Below are 15661 nucleotides of genomic sequence, written 5' to 3' on the forward strand. Positions count from 1 at the left end.
TGACTTCTCTCATTTGGAATATTAAAGTTCGAGTTTGCTGATTGTATGTTGGAAACTTTAGTTACGAAATATTTATGAATTTTTGTGATTACTTTTGTGTAATTTTTGACAAGATTACGCAATCTATGGCGCTTTTAATAATTATTTAATCTAAATTGTAAAAGAACGTTAATAAATCTTTTTGTCTTAAAACTTCCCTGTACAACTCCCGAAATGGATGCATCAAACTGTCATTTAGTCAAGTGCAATTTTTTTCTTGAAAAGTTTCTGGCAATTTTTAGTAATGAAAATCAATGTGACTTGTTATCTAACAGGTCGCGATAAGGATAGCCCTTTAGAATAAAAAATTTACTGTTTCCTTTATTCTTTGCATCGCGCGTAACTATGCACGTGCCGCTCGACTCTCGCTTGAAAAAGAATCTGTAATCCGACGTCCGACGTCCGACGTCCGACGTCGAGTGAGTTCGGATACCATTTCAGCATCCTTTTCAGACCAACTGTATTCGGCGTGCAGTTTATAAAAATTGAAAATGTATTCATAATAGGGGAGACCAGCGCTGGTTCTATTTTTCAAATTGCCTCGTCTTTTGAATAGCCCCATTTGAAAAACGGGGCAATTTGAAAAGTAGAAGTATATTTTTATGGGTACATGTTAAAAATTTATTTTAAATACTGTAAATTCGCCCTAATGTAACAATGCTGCTAAAAAAGTTTTGTTGGCAACGGCGCGGCGTCATAGTGAAGTTGTAGCATTAAAAAATGTGTTTTGCAACAGTTAAAGTAATTTATGATAGTCAGTATTTTTTCGAAACTTAAGTAAGATATATAAGATTCTTTTTGAAAACTTTGAATGTATTGTGTCTAGTTGAATGTATTTGAAACATTTCGTATTTACTTTTTACTGTTTATTTTGTAGATGTTTATTTTGTAGATTATACGTAATAATACACAGTTGACGTCGGGGCTATTCGAAACACCAAATATTGAATTGTCGTCCAAACGATTTTTTCTTTTATATTTGCGTTCTATATACCAAAATACACAATTTAATATTCAACAGATGTAATTACACGAAATAATCTCTGACTTTTTCCGAAAATGCTAAAGCAATAAAATTTTCTCTTGTGTGTTTGTATTCTTTTATTCTATGTAACATTTTTTTATAATACTGTATATCCTTTTCTGAATAAAACAAAGTTTTAACAATAGCTTTTTTACATTTTTTTATCTTAGAACATAAAAGGCATAACAGGATAAGTATATGTATGCTGCCCCCGTACCAATCTTGTCGAGATTTTTACCATAAGTTGGTAGTTATGTGTAAAACTAAATTTCCCAATAGATTATATCTGAAAAAAAATTTTTATGAGAGTTATGGGGATAAAACTGAAAATAAAAAAAATGAAATTTCTCTTTAATGGCTGAACCGATTTTGACGAAAAAAAATATGTTATAGAAATTAATGATGCAGTGTTAGAAAAAAATTATGAATTTTTTTTCGAAAAAAAAACTGGTTGAAAAAAATTCAAAGCTAAAAAAAATTTTTTTTATTGGATATACTTGAGATACTATCACCATTTTTTACTAAAAAGACCTTCAACTTATCTAGTATAACACCTTCAACTTATCTAGTATAACATATTTAATTTTCAAAACAATTGTAAGGGTAGTACATAATTTAAAAAATTGAAAATTGTCGGCATGATGCGTACTTTCTCGTCGTTTTATTTCTTACATTTATTTATTTTTCTGTTGAAAAAATAAGTTACATGTAATGTTCTTACCTTTCGACAATTCAACTGTTTTTTACGTCTTTAATTGACTTCCATGACTTTATTTTCAGAATATTTCTTGTGTTTTTCGATCTTTATACGTTTCTATTATGTAGGATTATAAGTAGCACTTTTTGGTTTTGTTTTATTTTATTTTAATTATTTTAAATGTTTATTTGATTTGAAAATACACTCATTTCCATTTGTTGATATTATAATTAAACGTTACAATTTACAAACGTTGTAATTTTCTTATATTTTAAAACATGAAATGAACTCCAGGAAATAATTTTTTATATATTATTATATATTATACAGGGTGAGTCATTTTAATCTATGGACGCGAATGTCTTCCAAATAACGGTATCTACAAAAAAATGGTTTAGATAAAAGTTGACCAGGACAGAGGGGGTCATTCAATTGTACCATTGGTTTTGACCTTGAGGTCAATTTTGAAGGTTATTTCAAGGTCACGATGGTTTTTTTAAACGGGACACCCTATTTTTGACTGCGGATTTCGAAAGAGCGGAAAATTTTACATCAAACTTGTCTTATGAAAAAATTGTTTTTGCAACCTTGGAAAGGTCAAAAATGAAGGTGAAATGCCTGAAAAACGATTTGGTGTACTTTTTCTGAAATGGTTTTCTGGGTAACACAAATGTACATAATGCTTAAACAAAGTCAATGAATTGTAAAAGTGTTAATCACTTTGACTAGCTTGACCTTGAGGTCAATTTTCAAGGTTGTTTGAGGCTCATAACGCATTTTTTGATTAGTAAACCCTATTTTTGACCGCAGAACCTGTTTCTTGACAATAGCCTCTTAAACAATGGCACTTTTTACATGAGCATAGGGATTTTTTAGTTTTTTGACCTGACCTTTTGAAGGTCATATCAAGGTCATATCAAGGTCAAAAGCACTTTCATCTTACTTTTAGCGTTACCCGGAAACAACGACGTGGACGTAGTAAGTTTCCTTTAGGTTGCTTGATTATCGTGAGTCCCCTTGCCTCTCACGTCGGGGTGCTTGATTATCGTGAGTCCCCTTACCTCTCACGTCGGGGTGCTTGATTATCGTGAGTCCCCTTGCCTCTCACGTCAGGGTGCTTGATTATCGTGAGTCCCCTTGCCTCTCACGTCGGGGTGCTTGATTATCATGAGTTCCCTCGCCTCTCACTGACACTGTAATTTAAATGAATTACCCACGGAGTAATTGTTCAAAATTATCTCCGGCTTCGAGGCATAACTGCAATCTGTTTTGAAAACTATCCACAGTTCTAAGCAGGGTAGCTCTAGGAATGGCTGCACAAGCTCTACGAATGCGGTCCATAAAATCATCTCTTGTGGTTGGTCATTCAGCAAAAACAACATTTTTCAAATATCCCCATAAAAAGAAATCAGGCGACGTCAAATCTGGTGAGCAAGGAGGCCATTCAACTAGACCCCTTCGTCCAATCCATCTGTCATTGTAACTGGCATTTAAAAAGGCACGTACAATGAGTGCATGATGCGGTGCAGCACCATCTTGTTGAAGCCACATTCTTGCTCTTGTTGCTAAGTCAACATCTTCTAATAAGCCTGGTAAGTGATCTCTTAGCAACGATAAGTAACTGTGTCTATCAACGTTCTCTTCAAAAAAATAAGGTCTAATCAAATAACCATTTACAATGCCGCACCACACCATAATACTCCATCGATTTTGATGATCTATTGGCCTATACCAGTGGGGATTAACATCTAACCAATAATGGCAGTTGTGTCTATTATGTCGTCCGTCACTATAAAATTTAGCCTCATCTAAGAAAAGCACATACCTAAAAAAATTAGGATCATTGTGTAACATTTGTAAAGCCCACTGGCAAAAAGCAATACGCATCAGATGATGATTAGGCTGTAAAGCCTGCGTAAGAGTGATGTGGAAAGGGTGATAATTTAGAGCTCTTAAAATTCTAACAACAGTTCTTTGTGGTATACCTATTTCCCTTTCAATCTGGCGAGTACTAACATGAGGATTAAGGTGAAGTATAGTTACAGCTCGCGTATCATTTTCCTCATATTCATGATGTTGACGTTGACGAACAAGATGTCCATTGCGAGCTCTTTGGACTAAACTACGTATTGTCATATCAGTTGGATGTCGCCTTTCAGGAAAACGTTGAGCATAAAACCTTAATGCTGCATTGTAATTGCTATGACACTCCCCTAAAACTAATATAATATCAACAATCTCATTAGGACCATAATCAGCTATTCTGGAAAGGTAACTTGTGAATGTAATTACCTACATACCCTGTATGTATGTTTGGAATTTTTAAATTTAAGCAACTTTAAATAGTAAATTTTTCAATTATGCAGAAGTGAGTAAGAAAGAAAAGGAATAAAACTCTATTATAACAATAATTATAAATCTTAAATCAAACGTAATTGTTTAGTTTTTTTCAATCGTTGATTATTAGCATTAGGTATCGCAGTGCTGTCAGCTACTTGCAACTTTCGGCCGGATTCTTCGACGCACGCCTATTGCTCCCCTCCCACCGCTCGCGCCTTAGCAACGGCGCCGCCGGACGGCGTAACTAAAGAGCGCGATCGTCTCAGGACCGTGCGTTACGCCGTTCGGCGGCGCCGTTGCTAAGGCGCGAGCGGTGGGAGAGGAGCAATAGGCGTGCGTCGAAGAATCCGGCCGAAAGTTGCAAGTAGTAATGTTTAAGCATTATGCACATTTGTGTTACCCAGAAAACCACGTCTTTTCAGAAAAAGTACACCAGATCGTTTTTCAGGCATTTTACCTTCATTTTTTACCTTTCCAAGGTCGCAAAAACAATTTTTTCACAAGACAAGTTTGATGTAAAATTTTCCTCTCTTTCGAAATCCGCAGTCAAAAATAGGGTGTCCCATTAAAAAAAACCATCGTGACCTTGAAATAACCTTCAAAATTGACCTCAAGGTCAAAACCAATGGTACAATTGAATGACCCCCTCTGTCCTGGTCAACTTTTATCTAAATCATTTTTTTGTAAATACCGTTATTTGAAAGATATTCGGGTTCATAGATTAAAATGACTCACCCTGTATATATGTATATTTTGTCATTATTTATTGTATATGATAATATATAATTATCATATATATTTATATACAATTATATATGATTATATATAAAATATGTCCATATATATATAGATATTAAAATTATAACATCACTCGAATACCCACATAAGCTTCCGCGTCGGACAGTGAGTTGCGCCGCCTTTGTCTTCTATGTTTACACGGCCCGTAATTTGCTAACTTTATTCTCTTATAATTCAAAAAGTATGCGTCGGACAAAATTTTCGTATAGGAAAAATCGTCTCAGAATTTACTCAAGAACACGTCTTTACAGGGACACATGTTGTTTTGAATTAACTTGTATATAGAACAATATTATTAACAAAACATAAAAATCTAATCTTTACCGTATTTGACTGCTTCCTTAGTTACTTGTGTAATTACACAAACATAAAGTTTGATTCTGTTTATTGTATAATATATAAAGTTTGATTATACTTTGATTATATTAAAACTTTTTATTTTAGAAAGAGCTGCGGATGCTTGCAGGAAATGAAATTGTAACACAAACGGCAGAAATGTCAGAATTGGTAGAAGAGGAAGAACAAGTAGAGCCTGATGAACCTGAATCTATTGAAATTAAAGAACAAAATGATTCCACACAAGAAGTAATCAAATTATTGCAGGAGAGGCTACAAATTTACGAGACAGCTGAGAAAAAGGCGAAAGAGAAAAATGAGACTGGTAAAGCCAGGAGGTATAACAGAGGTCTAAAAGTACTAAAGGGAATGTTGGTTTCCGTACAATCAGGTGGCAGTGTAAACGAGGCTGACATTCCTCCAGCTTTGCCCTCTTCAGCTACCGAATCCATCGTCAAAAATATAGGTAATATATATGCGTGTTGTCTGGTGAATATTTTTAATCTATGAATTTGTCGAAATTATTTGTAATCTATCTTATATTCTACTTTGTTGGATCTGAAAAGGGCTTAATTTTTAAGAATTTTTTTAAGAGGAAAGTATTACAATTAAGGCTTTTGTCATCTTAACCGAGAACTCTGCATTGACGCAACGTGTTATTGCAAACAAAATTAGAACCAATAGGCGTGGAACGTGACAGGTTTATTGATGAAATTTTGTCGTGCATGTCACGGCAAAATTTTCGTTATTATGTGTTTTATTGTGAAAATGTGACTTGTCTTGTATTTACCAAATTCGTAAAAATGGACCGCAAGTAAAGTTTTTTTGAATTTTATACGTAAAAGCATATTTTTCACTTCTTTTAATAGCTATCCGTGTTTTCCTGTTTGAATAGGCTTTACTTTAAGTGCTTTTTGCAATTATTTACTGATTGTTAGGCGAAAAAAGAATAGTCAAGGTTTATTTTTACAAGTGTTTTAAAGCGATTTTGTTATTCTGTTTTATCTAAATTCTTTTTATTTATAAATGCCACGGCGGAAACTTTATGTATGATTATGACGTTATGACTTCAATATGACCGTGGCGAGTAGACAAGGAGCCTTAACCCTTAAACACCGATCCCGTAAAATACGTAAACACATTTTTGGGTCTGGGAGACTTTTTCAACTTTGAGAAGTTATAACTTTGGTTTCAATCAACATTTTTCAACAATCTTTTGTTTACATAAAAGTTTAGAATATCAGAAATGTGACTGCATTATCGACATTGCCGAAAAATGATTTATTGTTAAGTTATACAAGAAAAACTGAAGCAAAAATTAGGAACTCTTCAAAAATCCATTTTTCCTTTAAAAAATCATATCTTCGCAACAAAAAACTTTTAAGGACTTTCAAATACGGTGTTTTAAAACTAAAGAGTCATACTTTTAAAACAATTATGTTATTGTCATTTCTTTTAAAGGTATAATTATATAGGGTGATTATCAATGGTTGTAACAATTATTTACCATAAGAGATGACTACCGACTGCACTCCATGTAATTTATATAAAGGAATAAAGTCAGTAAGTTACCTCTTATGGTAAATAGTTGTTTCAATCATTAATAATTACCCTGTATAACAAGCAGAATATGAGGTATTTTTGGGTGTCTAAAAATTCACTTTAAAAAAAAAATTCCTATTTTTACAATAAAAAACTATTAAAAACTTTACAACAGCGTTTAAAGCTAAAGAGTCATGCTTTAAAAAAAATTGTTACTGCAATTTCTATTAAAAAATATACTTACGTAAAAAGGCAAATATGAGGTATTTTTGATAAATTCAAGGTGTCTAAAATTGAAAATTGATGTGTTTCATAATATATTTTGGCCCCTACTCAGAAGTCCTCTTTTTTACGGCACTATTTTAACTTTAGACAGAGTAACATACGCGAACGGACCTGTTTGATCCAGTGTTTTATCCAGTTTTTTTTTACGTAAGACTACTCACAAAAAAGTTTCATTCACACGCTATATAGGTTGCATTGACTTAACAAAACTTTGCTGCCGTACCTTTCGAATTCTAGTTGACCAAAAAAGTTGATCTACCATATCAATCGAAAGAGATTTTAAAATTTTTTTTACGTCCTGGTCCGAACCTCCTATCTCATTCCGTCTTCACACAGCAAGCGTTCTAAACTTTATATGGGGTCTCTCAGACTCACTTAAGTGTTTAAGGGTTAAAATGTAATAATAATATAATAATAATGAAATTGAGGGGGCAGTCCTCACAGCTGAAGATCCGCCTGTGGTACGTAGACTACGGTCTATTGTGTTTTTTTCTAGTCGTTCGTCATCTACGGGAGCCCTGATTTTTTCCAAAAGAGACTCAAGTCCCTCATCGGTAGCCCGCTTATCTGCCCTGGCTTGAGAAATGCCAAACCTAGCAGTTTTAGCCTTAGCTCAGCATAGGCCGGGCAGTTACAAAGAATATGGAGACTTGTCTCCTCCTCCTTACATGCCTTACACTCGACCGTATCAAATCAGCCAGCTTATGCATGTGGTAAATGAGGGCCTCGTCAGTATTTGCACTGCTAGTCTGGCGTGCCTCCTATTCAAGGATCTTATGTCTCTGACCGGTCCTCGCTAGGTGTTTCCTTTAGCAAAGCCCCAGCGTGCCGAGATTTGATTTTCATTTCATTTCTCCAGAACTTGAGGTGCTCGCTCCGTAATCAAGCCCGAATCCTCCTCATGCCCAGACAGAAGGGGACTCTCAACGCCGGTTCCAGCCCAAACACCTCCATCTTCGATGCGGTCCATCAGCCTTCTTGTTGCCCTCGATTCCCGAGTGACCAGGGACCCAGGTCAGGATAACTTTTTTGTCCTTCGCCAGTCTCTCCAGTGCATCTCTGCAGTCCTAGACCAGACGCGAGGTGCAGATTGAAGCCTCAAGTGTCTTAATAGCAGCTTAACTATCTGAGCATATTCTGACGCGCCTTCTTGTCCATTTCTCCTCCAGGGCCAGTTGGGCACATCTCAGAATCGCCACAATTTTTGTTTGGAATACCGTGGCGTACCCATCCAGAGGCAGGCTTTTCATCACTTTTCCCTGACGACAAGCGATACCCGCACCGGAGCTCGTGTCCGTTTTGTGGTTGTTTGTAAACCAGATGTCCTTGTTCCAGGCCCGATCCAGTGCCTCGGATTCCTTCCAGTCCTCGAGCTCTGTGATAGGCACTTTAAAGCGCCTATCCAAGGTCCGAACTGATGGCATCCTGTCGTGTCTCATTCAGAAGATAGTTAGTCAGAATGCCACTGAGGAACTTACAAGGAAACGTTCGGAAGTGTCCGCCTCAGATTAAAACGAGCTTTTAATATGTTGTAGTACAGATAAAAATAAGGGACATATTTTTTTATACGTGCCCAATCTTACTTTTAAGGAATGAAACATCTCTTTGAAGAAAATTGGTTTTTTTTTGAAACATATATTGTCGAAACCATAAGAGATAGAGAAAAATGTTCTAAACGAAAGTTGAATGGCTCGAAGGGTACTTTATAACAGTGAAAAAAATTTTTTTTATAGTTTTTCCACTACTTACCTATTTTTTTTCAAAATTTTTATTTCTCTTTATAAGCAAAATAAAGCTTATTTTATTACAAATTCAACGATATATGACAAAGTTATGATGCGACTTTCTATTTTCCAAAAATAATTAAAAACCGCCCCTTAACGCATGGTACGCGCACCCGTTCGTGTACTATGTCCGTGTACTATGAAGTGTTTTCCTTTGATTTTGACGAGCGTTTAATACGTTGTAGAACAGATCAAAATAAGGAATTTTTTATACATGTCCAACACGTATTTTTTTATACATGTCCAACCTTACTTTTAGGGGGTAAAACACTCCTTTGAAAAAATTGGTTTTTTTTTTTTCAAAGCGTGTATCGTCGAAACTATAAGAGATAGAGTAGAATGTTCTAATTGAAAGTTAAATGGCTCTAAGAATATTTTATAACAATGATTTAAAAAAAATTGTTTTTATCTTTTTTGACATTTTTTCCCATTACTTACCTATTTTTTTCAAAATTTTTATTTCTTTTTATAAGCAAAATAAAGCTTATTTTATTCTGTGGCATATGACAAAGTTATGATGCGACATTTTCATTTTCCAAAAATAATTGAAAACTGTTGTAACTGTATGTTTATTGCAACACAAAAAAATACGCGAACAGTACACGCATAAGCAGAGTATTATAGGGTTTTTATCACTTTTGACACAAATATACAATATGCTCATTTGCTAGATAAATTAACAATCAATGTGATATACGCGCAAGATTGATCAAGACAATATACGTAACGATAAGGGGACGGAACCGAAGTGAGAAAAGAAGGCGAGTTAGTCACGTACTTCAGTATCTTGATGCGCACGCATACCCGTATAATGGCGCTGCATAAGTTATCTACATAAATGAACAGACTAAATAGCGGTTTGAGAAATACAACTAAAATGAACAATTTTAACAAAAACTTCTCTAGAAGCATATATTAGGTGTTATACTTAATTTCTGCCGTTTTTTTGTCTATAAAATCGATTTCTTTCGAAGGGAAGATGAATGAATATCTTAATGAAAGTAATTATTTTCATTTTCTACTACTTTTTCCCATCTCTCCGGCAACAGGGCAATCCCACGACGGTAGAACGCGGTATCTTTCGAGGCAAACCATTCATCCACCCATTTTTGGACTTTGTTGTAACTGGAGAAGTGTGTGTCCGTAAGTGCGTGTTGCATCGATCGGAAGAGATGATATCTCTGGAAGTACCTTCACGCTTTTTGCGACATGCGGTCGAGCGTTATCATGCAACAAAATGACTTTGCATTGATTGTTGACTACGGATGATCTTTTTTGCATCAATACGCCACTTAATCGGTATAATTGCTGTTGGTAGCGATCAGCTGTGACGGTTTTATTTAGACCCAAGAGTTTGTAATATAGTACCTTTTTGGTCCCATTAAACGCACAGCAAGGTCTTATCCCCGTGAATATTCTTTTTCGGCGTTAAAATAGATGGTTGGCCGTAGTTCACCCATAATTTTTTCTTCTTGGGATTATTAAAATAAATCCATTTTTTATTGCCAGTCACGATGCGCCACAAAAAACTTTTTTCTTTGCCTGGCAAGCAAAGAAATTGCAATAGTCTAATGATTCAAAATGGCATTTTTTAACAACTCATGTGTTAGCCATTTCCCTTTATAAATTTTTCCCATGGCATGCAAGCGTTTTGAGACGGCCATTGGAGTAACATTTAACTGTTCCGACAACTCTAAAAGCGTTTCGGCTGGATTCTCATCGAGCAATTCTTGCAGCTCGACATCTTCAAATTTTTTTAGCTGTCCTGGACGTTCTTTGTCTCTCACATCAAAATCACCGTTTTGGAAGCGTTCAAACTAAACTTTATATGTTCTTTCCGATGGAGTTTCATCACTATACACTTCGGATAATAAGCGATGCGCTTTATCTGCGGTTTTCTTGAGGTCGAAGTAGTGAAGAAGCACATGTCGGAAAAACAGCTTATCATTTTCGATTCGTTTTCAGTTGATTGAAAAATGTCTTTGGCGTCAAGAAGTCTAATCTATGAGAATTGAATCATTTTCAGCGATGTCTAAACTACAAAAGATAAATGACTTTATTGTCGAAACTCGCCAGCGTTGGAGCCAGCATCTTCTAGTAACGAGTGGCAGGAATTAAGTTTAGTCTCTAATAGTACGTGCGCTCGATACTTTACGTATCATGTTTTGCTTGTATTTTTTTTTTGTAATAAAAGATGAAAGCATTTTGAAAACAGTTTGCGTAAATATCATAAAATTGCACACATCGAGAAAAACAATTATGTAACACTTGTATATATATTAAGGTCAATAATGCCGAGACGTAAAAATTAAATTTCAAGATAAGAAATGATCCAAAGTGCACACATCAAGTGGCGTTGTTATGCATATTTCTATACTAATTAAATTTTGTATGTAATAAACACATAAATGGAACCATATAAATGTAGTGTAAAAGGTGAAAGTTCTAACTAATTTTTAAATTAGTTTTATTTTAGTTTTCTTGTTGTTAGTTGATGAGCTGGCATTAGATAGTAAAGGTATGGAATGTGTGAGTAATATTTTTTTTGTAAATTAAATCTTCTTATCTGTAAAATGCTGAAGAGGACAAATGTTCTAGTCGAATCATGTAAACCATTAAATAAATGTTTAACTTATATTAATTATATTTATTATTTTGTACACACAAAATTAATGTCTTACAATATTGTAATTGTTGTTGTTCTTTAGTGTGGTGTCATTTTATTTTGAAATAATCAAGAGAAATATTTGCAACTAAAACAAGTTATAAATAAATAATAACTTCCTTATTCATAATTTGTTTTCCGCACATACTGTGACATATTATCAAAAAAATTTAACTAATTTTATTGGTTTAAAAAGTCATTATTTTATTATTACTATTATTATTATTATTATTATTATTATTATTATTATTATAAAACTTATTTCAACATTTATTGTATTGTATTGATTTGTCTTCAATACTCTTTTGCGTAGTCAACGCCATATAAGACAAATCCGTTTTATTGTGAAGTAATATTGAACGCACGAATGGGTAGGCGTACCGTACGTTATGGAGTAGTTTTTAATTATTTTTGAAAAATAGAAATGTTGCAACATAACTTTGTTATATACCATTGAATTCGTAATAAAATAAGCTTTATTTTGTAAAAGCTTTATTTTATAAAAGAAATAAAAATTTTGGAAAAAATAAGTAAGTGGTGGAAAAAGTATAAAAAAAAATTAGAAAATTTTTTTGTTATTGTTATAAAGTATTCTTTGAGCCATTTAATTTTGAATTAGAACATTTTTTTTATCTTTTATAGTTTTGACGATACACGCTTCGAAAGAAAAAAATCGATTTTCTTCAAAGGGGTGTTTTACGCCTTAAAAGTGAGATTGGGTACGTATAAAAAAATACGAGTTTTTTATTTTGATCTGTACTACAACGTATGGAACGCTTGTCAAAATTGAAGGGGGACACTTTCATAGTGCACGTACGGGTGCGCGTACCATGCGTTATAGAGTGGTTCTTAATTATTTTTGGAAAATGGAAACATCGTATAACTTTGTCATATACCATTGAATCTGTAATAAAATAAATTTTATTTTGCTTATAAAGAGAAATAAAAATTTTGAAAAAATAGGTAAGTGGTGGAGGAAAGTATACAAAAAACAAAAAAATATTTTTGTTAATAAAGTACTTTTCGAGCCATTCAACTTTTATTTAGAACATTTTTTTTTATCTTTTGAAGTTTCGACGATATACGCTTTAAAAGAAAACCGATTTTCTTCAAAGAGGTGTTTTATGCCCTAAAAGTGAGATTGGGCACGTATAAAAAAATACGTGTCCCTTATTTTTATTTGTACTACAACATATTAAAAGCTCGTTTTAATCTGAAGCGGAAACTTCCGAACGTTTCCTTGTTAGTGTGTTTGGTCTCCTCCCTTTACTTTAATTCACAGGCTAGTCGATGTGCAGCGGTCACCGTCGCCCTCATCACCACGTGGTGAAGCGGTTTAATCTCTAGCAAAATGCTCATTGCTGCCGTGGTTTGCATTGCATCCAGAGCCTCTCTTAAAATCAGAGCCCTGACATGCTTCAGCGCTACCATGGCCGTCCTCTTTTGCGCTCTCTATACAAGGCCATCACACAACTACTGCGTATGTGAGCCTAAATCGAAGTATTGCAGTGTAGACTCAATAGACCTTTTTTGGTTTCAAGCCTTACGTCTGGCCTAAGATTTTCCTGCACATTTAGAAGTAAGAGCACAGGCTCTTACAGTGATTGTCGAGGTGGTCTCTCCAAGACAGCTTTTTATCAGGATCACTCCTAGATATTTCACTAACTCAGCTGGAACTAGTTTTGTTCCCTTAAAAATGGGCCCTTCTATAGTGTCCACTTTGTATCTGTGTGTGAAGACGAGCCCTGTTTTCCGCAGATTTACTGACAAACCGGTCCCTTTGCACCACCGCTCTATCGTAAGTGCACTTTGCATAAGCTCCAAAAGCGGCCTAAGAAAGGTTCCTCGCACCAGAGCCACGTCGTCAGCGTAGCCTTGCACAACAAAGCCCTTTTCACTAAGCCTCTTGAGCAGCCCATCCACCACCAGGCACCATAATAGTGGAGAGAGCACCCCACCCTGGAGGCAACTCCTCTCCACCCATTCGCTAACTTTTGCTGTTCCCATGGAAATCACGATCCGTTGCCCAAGCATGCCCTGGATCCACTGAACGAGTTTCTCCGGTACACATCTGCGCAACGTTTCTTTACACACCACTTTGTGCGGGGTGTTGTTGAAAGTAACCTCTATATAAGAAGGTGCCTATCGCATAGCCGCTCCTCTCCAACTGCCTCTCAATATACGGCACTGTCGCATGAAGAGCAATCTCCGTGGAGTAGCTCATGCTGTATGCATGTTGCGCGTGATGCAAGGGATACCGTTGAAGAATAACATCCTTCCCATACGCATCGACCAATTTTTCCACAGTTTTCAGGAGAAACAAGGTCAGACTTACTGAAGTCTTTAGCGGATGAGTAGCTTGTTCTTTCCGCTTTTGAGATGAACATCACTCTTGCTAGTTTTCGTGCGCTGGGCGTATAGCTTAAAGCCAAGCATGTCCTCAATGTCTTTGTCAAAGCCGTCAGAGGTCCCACGACCAGTCCCAGTTTCTTTTGAAGAAGAGCTGGAAAGATCTGATCTAGTCCCGCCGACTTGAAGGGTTTGAAGGTATTTATCGCCCATTTCATTTTTTCAGGTTTGATAATACCAACCGTTAGTCCCCAATCTGCTTTACGAGCCTTGCGCCAGCTTGGCGCTTTGTAGGCAAACAGCTCTCCGTGCTCTCTATGAAAACCCAGAAAGCTGGTCTCCAGCAGGTGCACCAAACACCGCTCTCCGGTCACCATTCAGGGAGACTAATGGAGTCCAGGACAGCGTCCGGGTTTCTGGCTAGAAACCTGCATAGTCTTGCGATTTTGAGCATGCCCTTCACCGACTCGCAGAATTTTCTCTAGCTTCTTTTCTTTGCCCTTACTACAGAATGCCTGTAGTCTTTCCGAGCCCTTATGAAATTCTTAGTCCGACTGCCGCCCGTCTTCCTGGCTCTATTCCAGGCCCTCCGAGCCGCATTTCTGAGCTACTACAGCTTGTGACTTCACCAGGAGTTGCCTTTGGAGTTCTTAACCGTTCTCTCCGGGCAGTTCTTCTTATAACTCCACCAGAGCTCTCTGCAGATGATCCATGCAGAGCTCCAATTTTTTCTCCATTTCATATCTCTTGGGCAAGCTCTTGAGACTGCTATCTACGTCTTCCCGATATGAATCTTAGTCGGTCTTTTTGGGGTCTCTGAACTTTGCCACCTCTTCTCTGGCCCATGCCAGCCTGAAGGTAATCTGTTTGTGATCTGGGGGTCGATTGTGTATCTTTGTCGACTTTTCTCATTTCTCGTATTTTCATCTCACATGAAAAAATACGCGCGATTGGCTATGAGCATAGTGAAAATGCGATATCCCTATGCTCACGTGAGTGAAAATCACAAATGCGAGTGCGAGCAATGGTAGAATACTTCACATAACCTTTAAAAAACGGTGCGTCGCCTCCTTAAATAATCTCCAATAATCTCAAAGTCCCTGTTGACGATTGACGACGCGTGTCCCGAGTAAGATAGAAATTTAAAAAAACGATGCGTAAATATTGCATAATTTATTTATAATATATACTTATATTATTTATATCTTATTATTTATTTATTGTTATTTATTATTTATATACTTATATAATTATTAATTTATTTATATACTTTATACAATTTTACAATGTATTATCTAGAATATCGAATGGATCCCGAGTATCTCTCAGTCTCTTTCTTAATAAATTTAAATTTCTTTTTCTAATTCTTTTTCTAATTTGGATTTTCCTCTTGCTCGATAAAAAGTAAAAGGTACTCCATTCTGAAACGATACAAGACTCCGCAAACTCGACCAAATTCGACACAGTTTGATTGAACTCGACATCAAAATACTTGCCGAGTAATGTCACGTGAGAAATGTCGCATTTCCATTATGGTGAAAAGTAGCCATTCGAGTGATAGCTCACTTTTACCATTTTTACTAGGTTTTAGAATACGCAATTGACCCCCAGATAATGAGGGTTTGTTCGAGACCTTCCATTTGACCACATTCTTCGATATCCACCTAGAACAGATAGTAAGATTGAGAACTTTTCTCCTCACCGCTATGCAAAGGGTGGACTTGTTATCTTTGTTGAGAATCTCTAGGTTATTTGACGACAGAAATTTCAACAGCTTCTCACCTTTGATATTGGTATTCGTA

At 35.7% G+C, this 15661-nt stretch overlaps 1 protein-coding gene across 3 annotated transcripts in view; it reads left to right on the forward strand.

The window, feature by feature from the left end:
- LOC105203446 (coiled-coil and C2 domain-containing protein 1-like) overlaps nucleotides 1-15661 on the forward strand; it is a 105127-nt gene that overhangs the window by 27073 nt on the left and 62393 nt on the right. For all 3 annotated transcript variants that reach the window (XM_026139868.2, XM_026139869.2, XM_026139870.2), the window contains exon 4: nucleotides 5343-5700. In XM_026139868.2, coding sequence (XP_025995653.1) covers nucleotides 5343-5700 — 358 coding nt within the window. The remainder of the gene's footprint in view (nucleotides 1-5342; nucleotides 5701-15661) is intronic.

This window comes from Solenopsis invicta, chromosome 2, assembly GCF_016802725.1.
Source record: "Solenopsis invicta isolate M01_SB chromosome 2, UNIL_Sinv_3.0, whole genome shotgun sequence".
Lineage (NCBI taxonomy): Eukaryota > Metazoa > Arthropoda > Insecta > Hymenoptera > Formicidae > Solenopsis > Solenopsis invicta.